We start from the raw sequence: 23,174 nt of genomic DNA, 5'->3' as shown, positions 1-23,174 counted from the left end.
GAAACAGGCTCCAGGCTCCGAGCCATCAGCCCAGAGCCTGACGCGGGGCTCGAACTCACGGACCGCGAGATCGTGACCTGGCTGAAGTCGGACGCTTAACCGACTACGCCACCCAGGCGCCCCTATTTATGCTTTTTTAAAAAAAATTATTTATTTTGAGGGAGGGAGAGAGCACACAGGAGGGGCAGAGAGAGGGAAAGAGAGAAAATCCCAAGCAGACTCCACACTGTCAGCACAGAGCCAGATGTGGGGCTCAAACCCACAAACTGTGAGATCATGACCTGATCCAACACCAAGAATTGGCTGCTTAACCTGACTGAGCCACCCAGGTGCCCCTATGTTTTTAAATAAGAAGAGAATAATCAGAAAGCAGAAAATAAGCATAGTTAAAATGCTAGAACATTCACACAGGAAGTATTTGCCTTAAGTATTGTTAAGAGTAATTGAATATATTTATGGAAATCACAATGTACTATGACAAAAATTCCAAAGAAAAAAATAACTTATCAAGAAATAATTCACAATTTTTAGCAGACAACCCATAAATGAAAAACAAATCTATAAAACTCAGCTCTTGTGATTTACAAGGCACAGGTTGAATAGAGCCAGATATATTTATTTCCTTTTTTTAATGTTGATTTATTTCTGGGGGAGAGAGAGACAGAGTGTGAGCAGGGGAGGGGCAGAGAGAGAGGGAGACATAGGCTCCAGGCTTTGAGCTGTCATCACAGAGCCTGATGAGGGGCTCGAACTCACGAACCATGAGATCATGACCTGAGCTGAAGTCGGACACTTAACCGACTGAGCCACCCAGGCGCCAAGAGCCACACATATTTAAATGCAAAACATACAACAGGGTAAGTTTTGAACATTTTATGAAATGTTTATATTGAAATGTAGAGCTTAATGAATTAAGCTTTGTAACAAAGTGATGTTAAACATGAAAAAAAAACACTTGCTTGAGCTTTAATGCAATAAAATTTAATTGTACACTATGTTAGAACACAAATGCAATAAACTCAGCTTCCACACATTTCCATGACATCCTGTAACTACTACAGCCCAATGTGCTTCTACATAGTCTTCACATGAAAATGTAGAGTAGAATAGATGTTTATAGAGTATAAACTAGATTTGGAGATCATGGGTTAAGAAAAAGGCAGTACTTCTAAATATTTACACAGGTGTGAGTTACTGTAGTTTGTGGAATACTAATTAGTATCAACATAGTTTTAAAAATTATTTTCATCAATCATTTAGGCCCAGAGTTTAAAATCTGAAGTGTTTACAGACTTAAAACTGTAAAAATTAAAAAACAAAACATAACAGTAATCGCTATTCTCTGACCTCCCCACCCCACCCTGGTCTCCCACCCCAATGAGAATCTTTTCAATCCTTTTAGCTATCATGGCAGATACCTCTATATTTCTAATATCTGTAATACTCCTTTAAAAATTTTTTAATGTTTATTTATTTTTGAGAGACAGAGAGAGAGAGAGAGCGAGCAGGGGAGGGGCAGACAGAGAGGGAGACACAGAACTCAAAGCAGACTCCGCACTGTCAGCACAGAGCCCAACGCGGGGCTCAAACTCATGAACTGTGAGATCATGATGCGAGCCGAAGTCAGATGCTTAACTGACTGAGCCACCCAGGCGCCTCATTATCTCTCAAATTCATCTGTCTTAAACAGACGGTTTGGTCCTAAATCCTAGCACCATCAGTTACCAGTGACATTTAGCAAGTAATTTTTTTAGGTCTCAGTTTCCTTGTCTATAAAACAAATGATAAAACCTACCATACGAGGTTATTGTTGAGAATTAAATACTTTAAGATCCAGTAAGTGTAATAATATCTAGCTTAAAATAAAGCATTCATAGAGTGATAGCTATTATTATTGCTATTATTATGTTATGGTGAATGAGGATTTGAATTCTAACATACCCCTTCTCCATTCTCCTATTCTCCTAAACACAGCATGTAGTAAGTATTTTGTTAAACTACATTCGGTGTTTTCATCATCTTCTTTTTACATTTCAGGCAACTCTACATTACTCAGAATCTCACTTTGTATCCTCATCAAAACAATTTATGAGAGGCTGGCAAGCTAAAATGATGGAGTATTAGAATATTTTGGATAACTTTCAATTTTCCAAATCCAAACCACTAGTATTTCTGGGCTAAAAGAAACTGGATTACAGAATGTTTACTGTGGCTTTAAAATTACTTTATTCAAATTTCTATGAGACATACCACAATCATAGTTACTATAACACACCTGTATTTACTTACCTTTTGCCTCCTATTTTTATCATTTTTACACCTAAGGATGTTTAAGATGTTACACGTTATATACTGCAGTTTTTTTTTATATGCAGTATTTTTCAGGATTGATATCATTGCTCTATATACTATTTTCTAGTGGTTAATTTAAAATGAAAGCTTCTATTTAGAGTTCACAATTATAAGTGGTCTTTAAGTTTTGAGAACTAACAAAATTTGCATAGAGTAGATGCCTGGCATGTGTCTAAAATTCTAAACATTTTTAGCAGCTTATGCTCAGGAAAAACATTGTTTGGTGAGTCACAATCTACTTTAACAAAGTGCTCTGGCAACTGGAGGCATTTTAAAGAAAGAAACAAGAAGTCCACTAAAATAATTATTGAAGAATTGCACTAATTCATTTTTATACCTCTTAATATTAAAATGCAATATATTCATTTAGCCAATGAAATAAAGTTAGATACTATGTATGAAAAGGTCCTCAAATTCTCCCTCATTAAATTTTAAGTTCTCTAAAGATAAAGAATATATCTTATTTACCTTGTATCACCTTTGCCTAGGACAATGACAAACTAGAGTAGGTGCAGAGAGGTTCAATACATATTCACTGGATGGATAAATTCAGCTTCACTTGGTCTCAGATAATTTACAAATGCTTGACATTAAAACACTAAATATTAAGTTAACACAGCATTAATCTTTTCAGCATAAACAAAGCACACTAGTTGGTATATTGCATATAATGTTTTATTGACAGTGACATATAGTAAAAATGTTATGTATATATTAATTACCCATGGTCCCTTATAAATAAAGTTCTTCCAAGCACAATCGTACTACAAAGTCATATCGTAAACTAAATTTTTAGAAGACAATTTAAAAAATAAAATGCATTAAAGATATTATAAATCATGATGAGATATTGAGATGGCTTATAACTCTGACTTTAAACATTCTAATTACAATCAAATGTAGACCTTTACCAAGAAGTTGGTAATCCTGTGGAAAGAGCCCTTCTGGGGAAAGATTCAATTTTAATATAATTAATGGTCAGAATAGCATACCTGCAGTCCTATGTTCTTAAAAAGCTCATTCAGAGTCCATAAATGCAAGCGGAAGATTATAAAGTATTCTTAGATGCACAAACATCTTTTAAAAATTTGAAGTATTCAGTTTGCCTTAAGATACATTCCTTGAATTGAAAATTGTTGAAGTTTCCAAATACTATCTTTTCAGGTCTTCACAGCCTGGATCTGATCTGATAATAAAAACCAAATAAAAAATTATCAGTCTCCACAGGCAAGATCCATTTTCTAAAGTAATCCAAAATAAATCTATAAAAACACTGTAGAAACGTATGCACACACCAGTTTTTTTAAAAGCACAAACATACTGTAGTTTTTGTTTTTGTCATTGCACATACACATGGTTAAGAGTCAACTAGTTCTCTAAGGCTTGTATGAAAACTAGGAGTCCCTTGCCTCATCTCTTCTTTCTCTCTTCACAAGTAACTGCTTCTAACTCCCTGTTAGGAGATTTAGCTCTGTATCTCTAAATATACTTTTATTCTTCTTCTTAAAATATCAGTTCCTTCAATGTAATATGAGGCTTCAGTTCTCACATACTTCTCTACCCTGCTCCTCTGCAACCCTCATTATACTTCCATTACTCCCATTTTTCTACCATATTAATATAGTCATCAGTATGACTAGGTAAACGCTATTAACAACTGAGACAGGTTGTACCCCCTTCCCTGTTACTCTTTCTTTCTTTTACATTTTGTTTTCTCCATTTTAATAATTGTTCCTCATTCTCCAACCCTGCCTATCTGCTTAATTTTTTAAAGTACTTAACATAAATTCAATCCCACTACTCCCACACTGTTTAAGTGTGGAGTAATGAAACACCATTACATAGCCTATGAATTTCATTCGTATTATGAAATTATTTTGAATTACATAGCCTATGAATTTCACTTTCTTGAAGAAATCTTAGAGTCTTCCAAAACTCTAATCTGGACAAGTTGTTCTCTGTGCTTGCCCAGTTATCTTGATATGAGATCTTTCATTATCATTCTAGGATTTCATTATCTTTCATTATCATCCTGAGGATCCATCCCACATACTCTTATTCCTGTTTCGTGGTCTCTTATTTTCTCATCTTGGTTTATTCCCTTGTTTTTTAAGAGTATATCTCTCAATGGCCGCCTCAGTAAGAAGTACAGAGGTACATTCTTGAGACTGTGCATGGCTGAATATGTCTTAATGCTACAATCACAATACAATGATACTGCCTGAGCATACAGTTCTCTTATTTTCCCCTTGGACTTTTCCAGGCATTGCCCAATATTTCACAGCTTCCAAATACTGATGTTTACAAGTCTGATGCTATTTCTGCTTCCTTATCCTTTACATGAAACTTCTTATTTTCTTCCCAGGAAGCTGGTAGGATCTTCCATTGTCTTCAGTGTCGAAATTAAGTAATGATGAGCCTTGGTGTGGGAATATTTTCATCCACTGCATTGGGCTCTCAAGAGGCCTTTGAACTAAAAACTCATCATTTAGTTCTAGAAAACACTGTTTGGTGATTTATTTGATGATTTTTCTCCCTCTTTCTTCTCCCTTTGTTCATTCTAAAACTCCTATTATTTGGATATGGAGCCTTTTTTTTTCTTTCCGATATTTTTTATCTTTTTGCTCCACTTTCTGAGAGAACGCTTCTATTTTATCTTCTTTTTATTGACTTTTCAATTTCTTCTAATATTTTCCAAAAACTTGTTTTTTTTTTCCTTTGGTCCTTTTCAAGTAGTATCCTGGTCATAGTCATGAAAGTAATACCTTTCCTTATCCCTTTGAGGATACTCTAATACATTTTTTGAAATGTTTTCCCTAAATAAAAAGTAATACCTTTTCTTATCCCTTTAAGGATAGTCTAATAGTTTTTTGAAATGTTCTCCTGGGGCACCTGGGTGGCTCAGTTGGTTAAGTGTCTGACTTCGGCTCAGGTCATGATCTCTCAGTCCGTGAGTTCTAGCCTGACGTAGGGCTCTGTGCTCACAGCTCAGAGTCTGGAGACTGCTTTGGATTCTGTGTCTCCCTCTCTCTCTGCCCTTACCCTACTTGTGCTCTGCTCTCTCTCTCTCTCTTATTTGTTTTCTCTCAAAAACAAATAAATCTTTAAAAAAAATTAAATTCTACTTCCACCGATCTGTTTTTTGTTTGTTAATGTTCCATAACTTATAATGTTTAGGTCCTCAAATGCCTGGTGATCCTTTGTCACCTTCTCATAAGTATGAGTGAACACTATAAAGCTGACTGAAGTTTCAATATGTGTGTGAGACTTGTCAAATGTGGTCTTTATTCTAGTGTAGCTAGCTAAGCCATTTTCTTGGAAATCTTTGATGTTAATACTTGTAGGTCTTTCTCTGGCTGGTCTTACTCCTCAAAGATGACTTTTTATATCCTGCCTACTGCTGGTGTCTTCTGGGAGAAGTAGGAGAAGGAAGACGAGGATTACAATATTTGGTATCACTCCTCATTTTCAGATCAGCTCTGCCACACAGAGTTGTGCTTGGTGTTCCCCAGTCAAGATATTGTTTGACTCTCTGCAAGAATGAACCTTCAGTCTTTTGTGGGGGCAAGAAAATATAACTGTTTTCTCTTTTCAGCCTCACCTCATCCTTAGTTCCACTTTCCATCAATAAGCCTTTGAGGGGATCTGAAATGTAAATTGGGATGCTTTCCAGCTGTCCTCAGTGCTGGTTCAGAATTCACCTTTCTCAGGTCTGTTAAGTCATTCAACATGCATCAGGCATCCAGCTTTCAAAATTTGGTTGACATCTTTGTCACTTCCAGTTTTTTGCCCTTGTGGGTTAATGTCTTTAAACAAAAGTCCCCTTTCTGTTAGTGAGATTTGAGAAGGGGAAGAAACTAAGTATGTGTTCATTCCTCCATCTTTCATGGGAATACCCATATGCATAGTTTATAAAAGTCTTATATTAAAAGTTTGGAAGCATTAATTTTTCAATACAGATAAAGTGATAAAATAAGTACATTTCATTAGTCATGCGGAAAAATTTCTTTTTATAAATATCTCATTTGAAAGTTTCAGAGCTAGAAAACAACTGATACCTCTGCAATGGTTTCTATATATTCTTTGATGGTTTTAAAAAATACTTCATAGTCTACTCAGGAGTTCTTGTCTTTGGGCTGTAATACATATATAATTATTGAGAATCCTTCCAAAAGAGAATGGAATCATGGCACAAAATATGTCATTTAATATTTTACTCAAAATTTTTCAACCTTAAAATAATAAGATTAAATTGTTCATTAAAATGAACCAGAGGCTTTCTTGTTTATCATGCTAGGAAATTTCAGAATTCTGGAAGCAAAATGAAGAGATATAAATGCAGAATATCTATCCTTCACAGTTAAATTTACATAAAAATAAGTTTGGCTAATAAATTAACAGCTATAGGCACAGACTAGTCTCCAATATTAACTGCTACCTAATTTGCAAAATAGGTTTTTACCTCTTTTTAAATCCAGAGAGATAGTAGGAGAATCAAAAGGTAATAAGCTATTTACTATCATCAGGAAAGATGAAAAAAAGGATCTCCTATTCATAACCAAGCTGATTACAATTTTTTTTTAATTTTTTAATGTTTTTATTTAATTTTGAGACAGAGAGAGACAGGGCATGAGCAGGGGAGGGGCAGAGAGAGAGGGAGACACAGAATCTGAAGCAGGCTCCAGGCTCTGAGCTGTCAGCACAGAGCCTGACACGGGACTCGAACTCATGGATTGTGAGATCACGACCTGAGCTGAAGTCGGACGTTCAACCAACTGAGCCACCCAGGAGCCCCATACAATTTTTAATCTAGGTATTAAGTTTCTTCCTCTCATAAATAGAGAGTAGTTAGGTGAAAGGGTAAATTTAACATTCATTGGTTTTTTTCTTATGCTAGGCACTTTAACAGAGTGTTTCATTTAACCCATACAATTTTTGACTTTTACTTTTTAATTGTATAGATGACAAAATTATATTCACAAGAAAATAATATATGATTGTTAATAATTAGTTAATAAGTAGTAGAATAAATCTGCTAGACTCAAAAGCCCAAATGCTTTTCATTACTATTCATGGTCCCTACATACAATAGGGAAACTGCTCACAGAAAACTGCTATAAATGTTATATAAAATAATACGGTAACACAAAGACATAATACTATTTCCAATAGTGTATTCTCCGTACAAAAAGGGAGGTAAGATGCGGAGATTATGAGTCAGAAAAATCAAAGACACAAAAATTAGGTAATTAGACCAGAGTTGGCAAGTGGCACTGCGATGTTGGATCGTTACTGACACCTAGTGGCATCATTATTGCAGACAATATAAACCGGAAAAAAAAAAAAAAAAAAAGAGAGAGAACTATAATTTATCAACCTGTTTTCAATACTATGATTTTATGAGCAATAGTAGGGTTTCTCTCTGTGCTATAACTTCACTGTGAGCAATAAACACTTGTAAAGTAAGAAATCAAGGCTGAAAACATGCTTCTGGCGTCTTCTGTAGAATGTTGCTCTGTAATCTGTTTTACGTGGGAATCAGTCCCATTAAATCATCAGAAGTGTAAACCACTTCTTTATCGCAATCTAAGAAACTAAGTTGGTGTGTTCACAGAAAAATTCCAGTTATTCTGCGAACCATGAGAGGTTCTCAATTATGTTTTACTTAATTGTAAAATATGACTATAATATTCTTTGTAGTTTAATGGTAAATGTCATGATGTCTACACAAATACAAGACAGAAAAAAAGACAGTCTGTGCACTTTACTTAATACCATACTTTACTAATAACACATAAAAATATTTATCAGATGTACATTTAGTACTCTGAACCAGAGAAAGGTCTCTTTCTGTATGGGCAAGCAGCCTATTCTTAGATTCATGAGGACATGAATAAGAAAAAACAAAATCACACATAACTGGTATTAAAGGGTTAGTGTAGAAGAAATTAAATTTATAGCCACAAGACTACAACTAGAATTAAGAATATTTTGTCATTCACCCTTGCTCAGGGCAGGGAGATTCCTGATAGGAATGATCCTCAGCTCTACTCACAAATGGACAATTTTTGGCCTGACTCTCAGGGTCCCGTAATAAAAAAGACCTACAAAACTTGGTTTTATTCACACCCATTGCTCTGCGTGGGTCACTTCTTTAAGCCATTCCTGTGGTTAGTAAACAGTGTAATCTTAGAGGAAATGCTAGATGTTAATTTATTCCTTCATACAGTAAGCCTGTACCAACCTATGACAGCTATTTTGATGAATAACAAAATTGCAATATATAAAACATCAATACAATACCAGTATTTATAACACTAAATGAGTATTAAAAATTGTGTAAGGGTGCCTGGGCGGTTAAGTGTCTGACTCCTGATTTCAGCTCAGGTCATGATCTCACAGGTTCGTGAGTTCAAGCCCCATGTCAGGCTCTGCGCTGACACTGCAGAGCCTGCTTGGGATTCTCTTGTCTCTCTCTCTCTGCCCTCCCCACCTCAAAAAAAAAAAAAAAAGAGTTGTATAAACATGCTATGTATAAATGGAGCTATACATAGAATTCAGCATGATTCTTAAAAGATATATGCCATGCAAACTTACTTTTTAAATATTGACAGTAAGGCCTAAAATTTGTCCCAAATTTCAAGTGTGCTTCTATTACTAGATATGATAGAAATTTGTTGCCATAAATTATAATTATTTTCTAGAGTTATCATATATATTGAATTGTAAAGATGCAAATACTTTATTTAAATAAACCCTTTAGAAAAATGTAATAGAAGTAAATGTAGCAAGGTACTGGATACTTACTGTATTGTTTTTTCTGACAGCAGAAATAAATGGAAACAAGAGGGAGAAAGGCTATGATATAACAAAAATGAAATGTAAAAGGAGGAAAAAAATGTGAATGGAATGGAAATAAAGGCTGAAAATGCACAGTGTTTTGTGATGTACCTTGAAGCCAGTCTACACCTTCTTGCAATCCTTCTCCTTTTATGGCGTCACTAGCACTGAAATAAAATCCATAAGAAACATATCCATTTCACTACATCATAGAACATAAGAATAAATAATTATAATTTTGCTATATGGCAAATTGTTATATTCTAGTAACATATCTGAGCAAAGCTGATTAAGCACTGAAACTGAATATACATAGGAAATAAAAGTCTAAGTGCTCAGGAAGAAGACATGATAAAATTATTCATAATTTATATAGACATTTGAAAAAGTATATCACTAAAAAATTATTATTCTACTTTGCCCAGTCCTAGTGACTCAAGAGCATTTATTTATTAGAAATGTTTGACTTCGGTTACAATTTAGCCACATGATGGAATGGCTTTATTTGAAATGGAATTTGGTATCTGTACGGTATAAACCTATGATTATAACTTTGGTGAAGTGGCAGAATAAAAAAATCTCAGATTTCAATCATACTCTTATACCTACTGGCTTCAGGAACCTGGATTGATTACTTAACTCTCTGTCTCAGTTTTAGCATCTATAAAATGATGGTAAATTGACTAACATAATAAAAGGCAGAGGATTTTTATAGTATCAGATCACCTTTTTCAAAGACATGGACTGACAGCATTTAGTATAAACAATTAGATTTCCTGAATGATTAGGGTTCCTTTTAACTGTGCTGAAGCAAGATTTAAAAATGTACCTAACTACCTAAAATAATTAGATGCTAATAAAATCAGAAATTACTTCCAAGGCATTACTTATTAGATTACAAATATGACTTATCATAGAATTATTTTTTAAATAGAAAGAAACCAACAGCATTGATACATAATTATTCAAAGCAAATTATAAATTATCCGTATCAGTAGCAAAACATCAGTAACTAAAATGCTTAAATCAAGAAAGATCAGTGTATTGATTTTTATCACACATCTATAGTCCCAAACAAGACTATAGTCCCAACCAAACAAATAATACAATGGAAAAACTTTCCCCCTTTACTGGAGATGTTAATACTGTACTAAAAACCTTGCATCTTTTCCTAATAATTCCCAAATGTATGAACTCTACCTCTCCTTTTGAACACGTCATCAGGTCTATAACTAGAAAAAAAGCCAAAGTTTTTACCATGTCTTACAAGGCCCAATGGGGTATGGTCCCTGGCTATTTCTCAACGGCCCCATCTCCTATAATTTCCCCCTAGATTTCTGTCCCAGCCAGCCTGGACTTCTTGCTATTCCTGGAACACACCAGGCACATTCTCACCTAAGAGACTTTTCACTTGGCTGGTCTCTCTGTCTGGAAAGCTATTCCTCCAAGCCTTCGCATGAATTGCACCCTGACTTCAATTAGATCTTGCAGAGAGAGCACTTCTCATTATTCTCTCTCTTATTATCCTACTTTACTTTTCTTCATCCTTCCAGCTGACATTTTATATACTTATTTATCTGTTTCATTATCTGTTGCCCTCAAAAGAGAGTAAATAAGCAAATACATATTGTACCAGGGACTTAGTCAAAGAACACACAAGAAGAATATTAACAAAATCAAACCCTGAAAAATCAGAGTTGACTACCTGTTTAGTACAACGATGAAAACCAATGATTAAACCACAGAAATTTTCCTATAATTTTCCAGGCTATGTTTCTCTATAATCTCTTGTTTATTGCCCAGTAAATTTATTTGTACCTAAGGCAAGAGAGATACCATATTTTATCTCCATATTATTGAGTGTTACCTTTATCTGTAAAACAGGAAAAGAAAAATAACTGTATTTTCAATTTTTTTACATGCTTTAAAGAAAATAGCAAAAAATAAAAAAAAACTTAACAAATGAAACACTAATTAGAACTTAGTGAGATATTTTTCGAATTAAGAAGTCAATATTATAGATAAATTTCTTCTGTAAGTTATATAGAAAATATAGAACCAGGCAATATAATACTCCACATCATTACAATGTCAGGATGTTACTTTTTCTCTCAGTGAGAAATATTTAGGTGTCACAACTGAATAAATAAATCTATTAAAATTCAATCGCTGATTGTTTTAAGTAGAAAGATTTTTTCCATTTGCAAAGTAAATTTCTATTCCAAAATTAAAAGTAGGACTATATCTTTTACTAATTTAGACACAGATTTCTTAATGTACTTCCTATCAAAACAGTCCCAACACTTAATACAATGCAAAAATTAAAAATTATTTTACTTTAGATATTATCAATTTAGGTATGATTTAAAGAAATACAATGTTTCTAGCTTAAGATATTTCTTTACCTAAAATCCCTCCTTTCTTTACCAACAAAATACCACAGAACCTCAAATCCAACTCAAAAGACATTTAGTAAAATTGACTCTCCCTCTGATTTCAAAGTAAGGTTTTACTCAAGATATGCAGTGTTTTGCTCCTGGGTAGAGATGCTGTTGGCCCTGAGTAACTGAGGCATTTTAAGGGCTTTTTCAAACTCTCTTTTATACTATTCCTTTTTCAGAACGAAGGTTAGTTCTAAAAATTCTTTTCTGAGCTCTACTATCTCCTTGTTCATACTCTGTTTCTCCTTCTAGAGGCAGTAGATTTCTCTGCCTCTGTTAGGCCTTTCTCCATAAAAACCTTCTTTAAAAAAAGGGAAACTGGAAAGAGAAGGACATCTTGCAGCAGGAGAAGGTAGGTGGGTGGACAGAAGGAAGCTTACATTAATGTAAGGCTGGCACTAAAACACTAATATATCACTTCTGGTAATCCTTATTGGAATATTTTGGAGGAAAGACACACTGGAGTTAAATGTATCAATAAGACACCGCTTTCCAAATAAACGCTGAATAATAATGTCAGATACTAATTATTGCAGAGTTCAATTTTATTAGTATGTCCAAATGAAATTATTATTCCCATTTCTATATACTCATATAAACCAAACTTTGTTGTGTACATACTAAGTGCCTGGCACTATTATTATTCTAGGGGTTACAGAGTGAATAAAACTGATAAAATCCAAGCTCTCATGGTGCTAATGCACTAGTATGAGAAGACGGACTATAAAAGAAGCAATACCCAGATAAGACATTGCAATAGAAATATAAAGCAAAGTGTGAAAAAACAAGGTACAGAGGTAAGATATAGTAATATTCTGGAGGGTTATCAGGAGGGGTCTCTCTCCTGAAGGAGGTATAATAGCAAGTCAGGAAAATTATTTTGGATAAAAGGAGTAACACGTGCAAATGTTCTTATGGGATTGTAGATGGCTGATACAATGTGCAGAAGGAAATCAGTGTGGTTGAAATGGGGTGAGTAAGTGGGCTAAATTATTCTTTTAAAGAGTGGTTTATATTTTTCTATCCCTAAAAAGATTTTAAAAGTTTTTTTTTTTTTTTCTAAGACTTACTTAGTTAAATAATCTCTACACCCAAAGTGGGACTCAAACTCACAACCCCAAGATGAAGAATCACATGCTCCACCAACTGAGTTAGCCGGGTGCCCCAAGATTTGAAAATATTTTAACAATAATATATTCATGAGCACTTGCACTGACAGAATTCTATACAACAAAATCCCTAGCTTATATCCTATCATGTTATGTCACTTACACGATAAGCTTGGCAAAGAAAAATTGAAGCTCAGAGATTTTTTTCAGAATGATAAAATGAAAAGTAAATATAAAACTTTACCAAATGTGCCATGGTTTATCTTTGATGTTCTCTAAACACAGCAGTTGAGACACTTTCACAGATGTTACTGAATCTCTAAGATCCATTTTGTTTGCAAAGAATAAGATTGGTATTCGGCGGTGCTTAATATCTAAAAGAGAAAATAAGACGATCATCACACCTCCAGCTTTTTGGTCCTTCTCCCCAAATTCTTAAAACTAAAATTCACTAAAACTGTTTTCCAACCTCTTCTTTCTATATCGAACATACACAAACATTTGAAGACATGTACTGTCAGGCATGTATTTGAATGATAGGAGAATTAAAAACAAACAAACAAACAAAAAACCTTTCTTCTTAAGACTATCTGCCCTCTGGTTGGAGCTTTAAAACAAAGATGAGTGAGGTGGGAGTTGGGGCTCGTTAAGCAGCTACTGAGCAGCACTTGCAAAGGGATTAAATATTTTGTTTTTATTGTCAGTAGAAAGGAGGCAAACTTCAATGAAGTAGAAGATAAACTACATCTTGATTTTAGATTTTAGTCACAGTTTTCAGGTAACAAGCTGGATATTTTAACAAGATATTTTTTTACCTTGTTACAATTTTGGAAATATTTTCAGTTTTGAATAGATAACACCTTTAAATAGTTCAAAATTCAGAAGACACAACATGGTATACAGCAAAAGAATCTCCCTCCCACCTGTCCCAGGCTATCCACTTGTCCTCTCTAGAAGAGTTAACCCATATTACCTATTTCTTGGCATCTTTTTAGAAATATTTGCAAACAATTATTATACATTATTCTTTATACAGATAGTAGCAGACTATTCAGTTTTATATATTTTGATTTTCACTTAATTTCATATCTTGAAGACCATCCCATATCAGTACATAATGAGCAGTTTCTTCACTATTTTAACAGTTGCAGAATACTGTCTGTTAGTACTATGTGCCATAATTTGCATAATCTGTTCCCAGTGAGATATATGTGTTGTTGCCAATTTTTAAAACTATAAACAATGCTGAAATGAATAAAAGTGTACACAGCAAATTTTGCACATGAGCCAGCATGTTTATAGGTTAAATATGAGAAGTAGAGTTGCTGGTGAAAGGATATGTAAATTGCTATTTTGACAGTGATTACTGAAAGGCTTTCCCTTAAAAATTGTATCAATGTATACTTCAACAACAATGGATAAGAATTAATGTTTCCAGTGCCCTTGCCACAAGAGTGTTATCAAACTTGTTGATCTTTTCTATATGACAGGGGATAGGTAAAAAGTACTACCAGAATATGTTTACTTTGTTTTGAGAAAGGTCAAGAATTTTTCTATATATTCAAAGGATATTTCTATTTCGTCTTTTATGAACTATCTTACCCTATCCTTTCCCCATTTTTCTAGTAAGTTTTTATTTTCTTATTGATTTGTAGGAACACAACAAGTAGTAAGAGAAAAAGTCCTCTAGGTATGATATAAACTGCAAATATTTCCCCTTGCTTGACATTTGCCTTTGACTTCTCATGGTTTCTTTTAAGTCAAAACTTTTTAAATAGTAAAATTCATCAATCTTTTCTTTTAGGATTCTGGGTTCTGTGTTATAGTTAGAAAGGTCTCCTCTTGCCCTGTAATTTTATTTTATTTTATTTTATTTTATTTTATTTTATTTTATTTTATTTTATTTTATTTTATTTTATTTATTTATTTTTTTTGCCCTGTAATTATTTTAAACTTCTCCCATACTTCTCCCATAGTTTATTCTACTGCTGTAATGTTGTGATTTTTACATTTAAATATTTAGTCCAGCTAGAATTTACCCTGGAACAGAGAATGTCAGAATGGATAAAAAGAAGTTAGACATATCTATATGATGTTTACAAGAAACACACTTGGAACATAAGGACACAAACAAGCTGGGAGGAAAAGGATAGAAAAACATTATGCACACATGTAAATGTAAGAAAACGCACATGGCTACCCTACTATCAGAAAAAGTAGTGTTCGGGGCACCTGGGTGGCTCAGTCGGTTAAGCGGCCGACTTTGGCTCAGGTCATGATCTCGGGGTCTGTGAGTTCAAGCCCCACGTTGGGCTCTGTGCTGACAGCTCAGAGCCTGGAGCCTGTTTCAGATTCTGTGTCTCCCTCTCTCTGACCCTCCCCCGTTCATGCTCTGTCTCTCTCTGTCTCAAAAATAAATAAATGTTAAAAAAAAAGATTAAAAAAAAAAAAAGAAAAAGTAGTGTTCAAGATGAAGGGTATTAAAGAAAAAGACCGCATTTTTTGGTTATTGTTGTTCTCTGTGCAGTTTGCTTTATGTCAGTGTTTTTTAAGTTTTTGTTTAAGTTTGTTAATTAATATACAGTGAAATATCAGTTTCAGGTGTACAATACAGTGATACCACACTTCATACATCACCTGGTTCTCATCACAAGTACACTCCTTAATCCTTATCACTTATTTAACCCATCCCCCCTACCTCCCTTCTGGTAACTATCAGTTCTTTATAGTTAAGAGTCTGTTTCTTAGTTTGCCCCTCTCTCTCTGAAAAATGCAGGCATTTAAAAATTATAAAAGTGTTGATCGTTTACTCAAGAGGACAAAACAATATTAAATGCATATGTATCTAATAAATAAGCTTCCAAATATATAATGCAAACTTTGACAGTATTAAAGGGAAATATAAAGAAATCCACAATCATAGGTGGATACTTCAAGGCCCCTCTCTCAGAAATTGATAGAATAGACAAAAAAGATCACTAAGAATGTATAAGATGTGAACACTATCTATCAACTGACATTTACAGACCCTTCACCCAACAACAGCAAAATACATATTTTACTTAATTGCAGATGGAAGAGTCACCAAGCTAGACCATATACGTTGGGCCATATATTCCTAAGGATGAAATCATACAGAATATGTTATTCCATCAAATGGAATTAAGTTAGAAATCAATAACAAAAAGAAACCTCGAAAATTCTCAAATATTTGGGAAATTAAATATAATTTATATTTATATATTTATATATTTTATATTTATATTATATATTATAAATATATACCATATATTATTATATATGTAATGGTAATATATATATATTATACATGTAATGTTAATATATATATTATATATTATATTATTATAATATATATATTATATTATATTATTATATTTATATATTTTAATATATATTTATATATTAAATATAATTTATATTTATATTTATATTATATTAAATATAATTTATATTTATATATTTATATTATATTAAATATAATAAATAATCTAAGGGTCAAAAAAGAATTCACAAGGTAAATTAGAAAATACTTTAAATAATAAAACAAACATATCAAAATTTGTGACATGTAGGGATGCCTGGCTGGCTCAGTCTATTGAGCATCCAACTCTTGGTTTTGGCTCAGGTCATGATCTCACAGTTTGTGGGTTCGAGCCCTGAATCAGGCTCTGGGCAGACCTGACTCAGCTTTAGATTCTCTCTCTCTCTCTCTCTGTCCCTCACCTGCTTTCTCTTTCTTTCAAAATAAATAAATAAACTTAAAAAAATTGTTTCCAACTGAAAAAGGTAATAAACACTGAAATACAATGTAAGTATAGAATTTTCATAATAAAACAAAGAACAAAAATTAACAAAAATTTTAAAAAGACAAACCATCAGAGGAAATTAACAAAGCCAGAGTTCTTAAAAAGTTAATATAATCAATACACTGTTTAAAAGATTGAGCAAGAAAAAACTGAGGAAACATAAATTATCAATATCAGAAATGAAGGAAGATACATAGATCTTATAGACATTAAAAGGATAGTGAGAGGATATTATAAACAGTTTTATGCCAGTAAACCTGACAATGGAGATAAATTTAAAAATATGGTCATAAATTACCAAAAGTGACCCAAGGAGAAATACAAAACTTTAACAGACTTATATCATTTTAGGAAATTTAACTCATAATTCATAGTCTCCCTACTCCCTGACACTCCTTGCACACACACAAAATCCCAACCCAGATGACTTCATTGGTATATTCTATCTAACACTTAGGGAAGAAATAATACCAACTCTATCCAACCCAAAAAATAAAATAAAAAAAGAAAGAGTAAATACTTTCTAACCCATTTTATGAGGCCTCTATAACCTTGATGACTAGAGCATTTTAAGAAAGGTATAAACCAAAAAACCTCATGAGCACAAAAACAAAACTCTTTAGCAAAGTGTCAGCAAATCCAATTCAATGATATATAAAGAGGTTAATAATCAATAGTCAAATGAGGTTTAATCCAGAAACGTAAGTTTGGTTTAATATATGTGAATCATACTATCATTGCAATAGATGTAGAAAAAGCATTTGGTAAACTATGACATGAGTTTACGATGGAACCTTTTGGAAAATTAGGAATAACAGAAAATTTCCTTGACCTAATAAGGAAAGATATAAGCAAACCCTACTGAGCAGCATACTTAATGATAAAATGTTGGATGCAAAGAATGGGAGTAAGACACAGAAACAACATAAGTGTCTATCAATGGATGAATGACAAAGTTAGTGAATAACATGAGCTTGAACTATGCAGGTCCACTTATACATGCCTTTTTTTTTTTCAATAAATATATTGAAAATTTTTTGGAGATTCACCAACAATTTGCAAAAATCTGTAAACAAATCATGTAGCCCAGAAACATAGAAGAAAAATTAAGAAAAGGTTAGGTATCTCATGAATGCATAAGATACATATAGATACAAGATGAATTTATCATTTAATATCATAAAAGATATACAAATCTATTATAAAAAGTTAAAATTCATCAAAATTTACATGTACATAGACCAAACATGGCAGCATTCAGTTAAGAGATATGCAAACAAATGTAAAGATGCAGTATTAATTCATAACTGCATAAAATTAACTGCAACACATACTGTACCACTGAGATAATTTCAAAGTCATCTCCTGCACCTGTTGCAGTGAGCTTAAGTGTTGAAAGTATCTGTTTAAAATGCTATTTGACCCTAATCATCTCTATGTGAATTCTTCTCTCCAGTAAATCGTGTATCACAGTAAAAGTTATCTCTTACAGTTCTCACATATTTTTTCACCTTAGTTTGTGCAATACTGTAAACCTTGAATTATATGGCACCCCTACAAAGTCCCACCAGTCATCCTGGAAATGAAAGAAGCAAAGAAAAGTTATGACGTTACAAGAAAAAGTTGAATTGCTTGATATGTACCATAGATTGAGGTCTGAATCTGTGGATGCCTGACATTTCAAGGTAAATGATTCCACTATAAGGACCAACATAAAAAAAAAGAAAAGGAAATTCATGAAGCCATTGCTGCAGTTATGCCAGCAGGCATGAAAACCTTGCACATTTCATGAAATACCTTTTCATCTTGTATTGAAAATGTAGCTTTTATGTGAGTGCAGGATTGCTATAAGAAAGGCATCCCTATAGACTCTAACATGATTCAAGAAAAAGTGAAGTTATTATGTGAACATAAAGCAAAAGGAAAGTGGAGGATTTAGTGCTAATAAAAGATAGTCTGATGGGGCTCCTGGGTGGCTCAGTTGGTTGAGTGTCTGACTTCGGCTGAGGTCATGATCTCGCAGTCCATGAGTTCAAGCCCTGCATCAGGCTCTGTGCTGACAGCTCGGAGCCTGGAGCCTGCTTCAAATTCTGTGTCTCCCTCTCTCTCTGCCCCTCCCCCACTCATGCTTGCTCTCTCTCTCGCTCTCTCTCTTCCTATCTCTCTCTGTCAAAAATAAATAAAAACATTAAAAATTCTTTTTAAAGTAAAAGATGGCCTGATAATTTTAGAAAGAGATTTGGCTTAAAAAGTATCAAGATAACAGGAGAAGTAGCTTCTGCCAACCAAAAGGTAGCAGACAGTCTCCAGATGCCATTAAGGAAATCATTGAGGAGAAAGGATATCCACCTGACCAGGTTTTTAATGCAGGTGAAAGTGCCCTATTTGGGGGGGGGGGGTAGTCACAAAGGGCATTTATTAGTAAGGAAGAGTGGCAAACACCAGGATTTAGGGCAGGAAGAAAGTAGGAAAAAGGTAAGACTTAACCATTTTTTTTTAAATTTTTTTTTAATGTTTTATTTATTTTTGAGACACAGAGAGACAGAACATGAGCAGGGGAGGAGCAGAGAGAGAGCAAGACACAGAATCTTGCACAGCGCTGTGCTGACAGCTCTGAGATGTCAGCACAGAGCCTGACGCGGGGCTGAACTCATGAACCACGAGATCATGACCTGAGCTGAAGTCGGATGCTCAACTAACTGAGCCACCCAGGCGCCCCAAGACTTAACCATTTCTATTCAACATTGTACTGAAGGTCCTAGCCAGTGCAATAAGACAAGAAAAAGAATAAAAGGCATAAAGACTAAAAAGGAAGAAGAATTTTTGTTGTTAACTTCATACATAGAAAATTCTAAGAAATCTAGAGAAAAATTACTAGAATAAGTATATTTAACAACCTCCCATAATATAAATCAATATTTTCACATACTAGCAATGAACCATTAGAATATGAAATAAAATAAACTATTTACAATAGCTTTGAAAAAAAAAAAAAAAACTTATGGATAAGTTGAATGAATGATGTGTAAGACCTACATAGAAAACTATAAAAGATAGAGAAATTGAGAAAAGGATAAATACATGAAGTGACATACCATGTCCATGAGTTGGAACATTCAATGTTAAGTCTAATGTTAAGATCTCAACTATCTCCAAATATGATCAAAATAAAATCCCAGCACAGTTTTACAAAATTAATAAGCTGATTTTAAACATCATTTAAAAATATAGAACACCTAAAACTACTAAAATCATCTTGAAGAAGTAGACCAGGATTAGAGGATTTATTCTGACTTCAAGATTTATTATACATCTATGGTAATAAAGACAATGCAAAAGCACATAAAAGGGATCAGGGGAACAGAATACAGAGTCCAGAAACAGACACACACGTACACACAAATTATATTCAATAAGCATGAAAGTCAAATGATTTTGACAAGTAATTCAGCGAAAAAAATTTTTCCCCAACAAATGTATTTTGGGGTAATTGGATATCTGTAAAAAAAAATGCAAAAATTAATTCAAGATGGGTCTCAGGCCTAAACATAAAAACAGAAACTATGAAGCTACTAGAAGAAAGCATAGGAGAACATGTTAGTAATCTTAAGTCAGTAGGCACAGATTTCTTAGAGAGGACATAAAAAGCTTGTATTAAAAGGAAAAAATGAAGGTTGATGGAGGGAGGTGAGTGGGAGATAGGCTAGATGGGTGATGGGTATTAAGGAAGGCACTTGTGATGAGCACTGGGTGTTGAATATAAGTGATGAATCACTGAATTCTACTCCTGAAACCAATATTGTACTGTATGTTAACTAAAACTGAAATTAAAAATAAAAATTGAAAAAATTGATAAATTAGACTTCACCAAGATTAGATAAATATGTTTATTAAAAGATACTGTGAAAATGGGACACCTGGGTGGCTTAGTTGGTTGAGTGCCCAACTCTTGATTGATTTTGGCTCAGGTCCTGATCTCACAGTGTGAAACTGGCCCTGCATTGGGCTCTGTGCTGGCAGTGTAGAGCTTGCTCAGGATTCTCTCTCTCTTCCTCTCTCTCTGCCCCCCACCTCTAGATAAACTTAAAAAAAAAAATAATGTGAAAAAAATAAACAGGTGAGCCACAGACTGGTAAGAAATCTTCAAAACACATATATTTGACAAAGGTATTCTATTTAGAATTTATAAAGAAATGTTAAAATTCAATACTAAGACAAACAACCAAATTAAACACATGGGCAAAAGATTTAAAAAGATCATTTTACAAGAGAGGGGTGCCTGGGTGACTCAGTCAGTTAAGCATCAGGCTCTTGATTTCAGCTCAGGTCATGATCTCATGGTTCGTAAGATCAAGCCCCACACTGGGCTCTGTGCTGACAGTGTGGAGCCTGCTTGGGATTCTCTCTCCCTCTCTCTCTGCCCCTCCCCCACTTGCACACACTCTCTATCAAAATAAATAAATATTTTTAAAAAGAAATTTTACAAGAGAATGTACAAGAATGGTTAATAAAATATGCAAAAGTGATCAACATTTTTAATCATCAGTAAAATAGAAATTAAAAGCAAATGAGATCCTATTACACACCTTGTTGAAAGGCTAAAGTGAAAAAAATATATTATAACATCAATCATTGGAGAGGATGTAAAGAAACTGGAACTCTCATATATGTTGTTAAGAATGTAAAATAGTATGACCACTTTGAAAAATCAAAGGGCAGTTACTTTAAATATGATCCATATGTCTATCCTATGACTCAGCAGTATCATTCCTAGGAATTTTTCAAAGAGAAATGAAAGCATGTCTACAAAAAAGTCTTTTATAAGAATGTTCATATTGGATTTATTCATAATAGCCCTAACCTAGAAACAGTCTAGATGTCAATCAACAGGATACTGGATAAACAAACTGTTGGATATTTACACAACAGAATGTTACATAGCAATAAAAAGGAATAAACAAGTGATATATAAAACGATATAGATGATTCTCCACAACATTATGCCAAATAAAAAAACTTATGCACAAAAATGTATGTGTTCCCCCTCCCCCATTTACATGAAACTGTAGAATAGTTAAAATTAATTAATTTTAAAAATTAATCTGGCGACAGAAATCAGATTAGAAGTTCTCTGGTATGAGGTGAGGAGTATTGACTGGGAAGGAGTGTGAAAGAACTTACTGGGGTGATGAAAATGTTTCTTGATAGGCAGTGTAGTTACATGAGTGTATGCATTAGTCAAAATTAGTGAACTATATAATCAAGATCTAAGCATTTGACTATACACAACTTATACATCAATTTTAAAAAGTTCATATACAGGGTGACTGAATGGATAAAAAAAAAAACAAGACCCATCTATACACTGCCTACAAGAGATTACTTCAGAATCTAAAGACACATACAAACCGAAAATGAGGGTATGGAAAAAGATTTCCCATGCAAATAGAAGCAAAAGAAAGCTGGGGTAGCAGCGCTTATGTCAGACAAAATAAATATTATTTTATTTATTTTTATTTTTCATTTTTTAAATATTTTTTATCTTTAAGTAATCTCTATACCCAACGTGGGTGTACAGTCTGAACTTATAACCATTAGATCAAGAGTCGCATACTTTACTCACAGAGGCAGCCAGGTGGCCCCAGATAAAATAGACATTAAACCAAAGATTATAACAAAATACATAGAAAAGCAATAAATAAGATAAGGAAATCAATCCAATAAGAGGATATAACAAGTGTAAATATCTATGCACCCAACACAGAAGCATCTAAATATACAAAGTAAATATTAATAAATATAAAGGGGAGAAATTGACAGTAATATAATAATAGTAGGGGACTTTAAGATCCCATTTACATCAATGGAAAGATCATTTAGACAGAAAGCCAATAAGGAACTTTGTTCAGTGGCACTGAACAAATATATAGATGGATTTAACAGATGGATTTAACAGATATATACAGAATATTCCATCCTCAAACAGCAGAATACACATTCTTTTCAAGTAGACCTGGAATATTCTCCAAAACAGAACATGTTAGGTCACAAAATAAGTCTCAATAAATTTAAGAATACTCATATTATATCTTTTATGACCACATTGGTATGAAACGAGAAATCAACTACAAAAAAAAAGGACAGAAAAAAACACAAATACATGGAGGCTAAACAACCAATGAATGGGTCAATGAAGAAATAAAAAAGGAAATAATAAAAAATACCTACAGACAAAAATGAAAACACAATGCTTCAAAATCTTAGGGAAACAGCAAAAGCAATTTTTTTAAATGTTTATCTATTTTGAGAGAGAAAGAGCAGGGAAGGGGCAGAGAGAGAGGGAAAGAGAGAATTGCAAGCAGGTTCCACACTGTCAGCACACAGCCTGATTCGAGGCTCAATCCCATTAACCGTGAAATCATGACCTAAACTGAGATCAAGAGTCAGATGCTTAACCAACTAAACCACCCAGGAGCCCAAGCCAGCAAAAGGAGTTCTGAGGTAAGTTTATAGCAATACAGGCCTACATCAAGAAACAAACAAACAAAAAATCTCAAACAATCTGAGCCTTTATCTAAAAGAAATAGAAAAAGAACAACAAACAA

General features: G+C 33.6%; 1 protein-coding gene across 2 annotated transcripts in view; it reads right to left on the bottom strand.

The window, feature by feature from the left end:
- Window positions 1–3,009: 3,009 nt before the first annotated feature.
- Window positions 3,010–23,174, bottom strand: part of ARL6 (ADP ribosylation factor like GTPase 6) — a 39,731-nt gene continuing 19,566 nt past the window's right edge. The window contains exons 6-8 of one of the 2 annotated variants that reach the window (XM_042903327.1): window positions 12,987–13,116; window positions 9,304–9,359; window positions 3,010–3,538 (exon numbers count right to left, since the gene is read on the bottom strand). In XM_042903327.1, the coding sequence (XP_042759261.1) occupies window positions 3,513–3,538; window positions 9,304–9,359; window positions 12,987–13,116 (212 nt within the window). In that variant the 3' untranslated portion in view covers window positions 3,010–3,512. Of the gene's footprint in view, window positions 3,539–9,303; window positions 9,360–11,047; window positions 11,066–12,986; window positions 13,117–23,174 lie in introns of those variants that run through there. The other variant, XM_042903328.1, reaches the window with a different exon arrangement.

The sequence above is a fragment of the Panthera leo genome, chromosome C2, assembly GCF_018350215.1.
Source record: "Panthera leo isolate Ple1 chromosome C2, P.leo_Ple1_pat1.1, whole genome shotgun sequence".
NCBI lineage: Eukaryota > Metazoa > Chordata > Mammalia > Carnivora > Felidae > Panthera > Panthera leo.
This window is presented reverse-complemented; position numbering and strand designations above follow the sequence as displayed.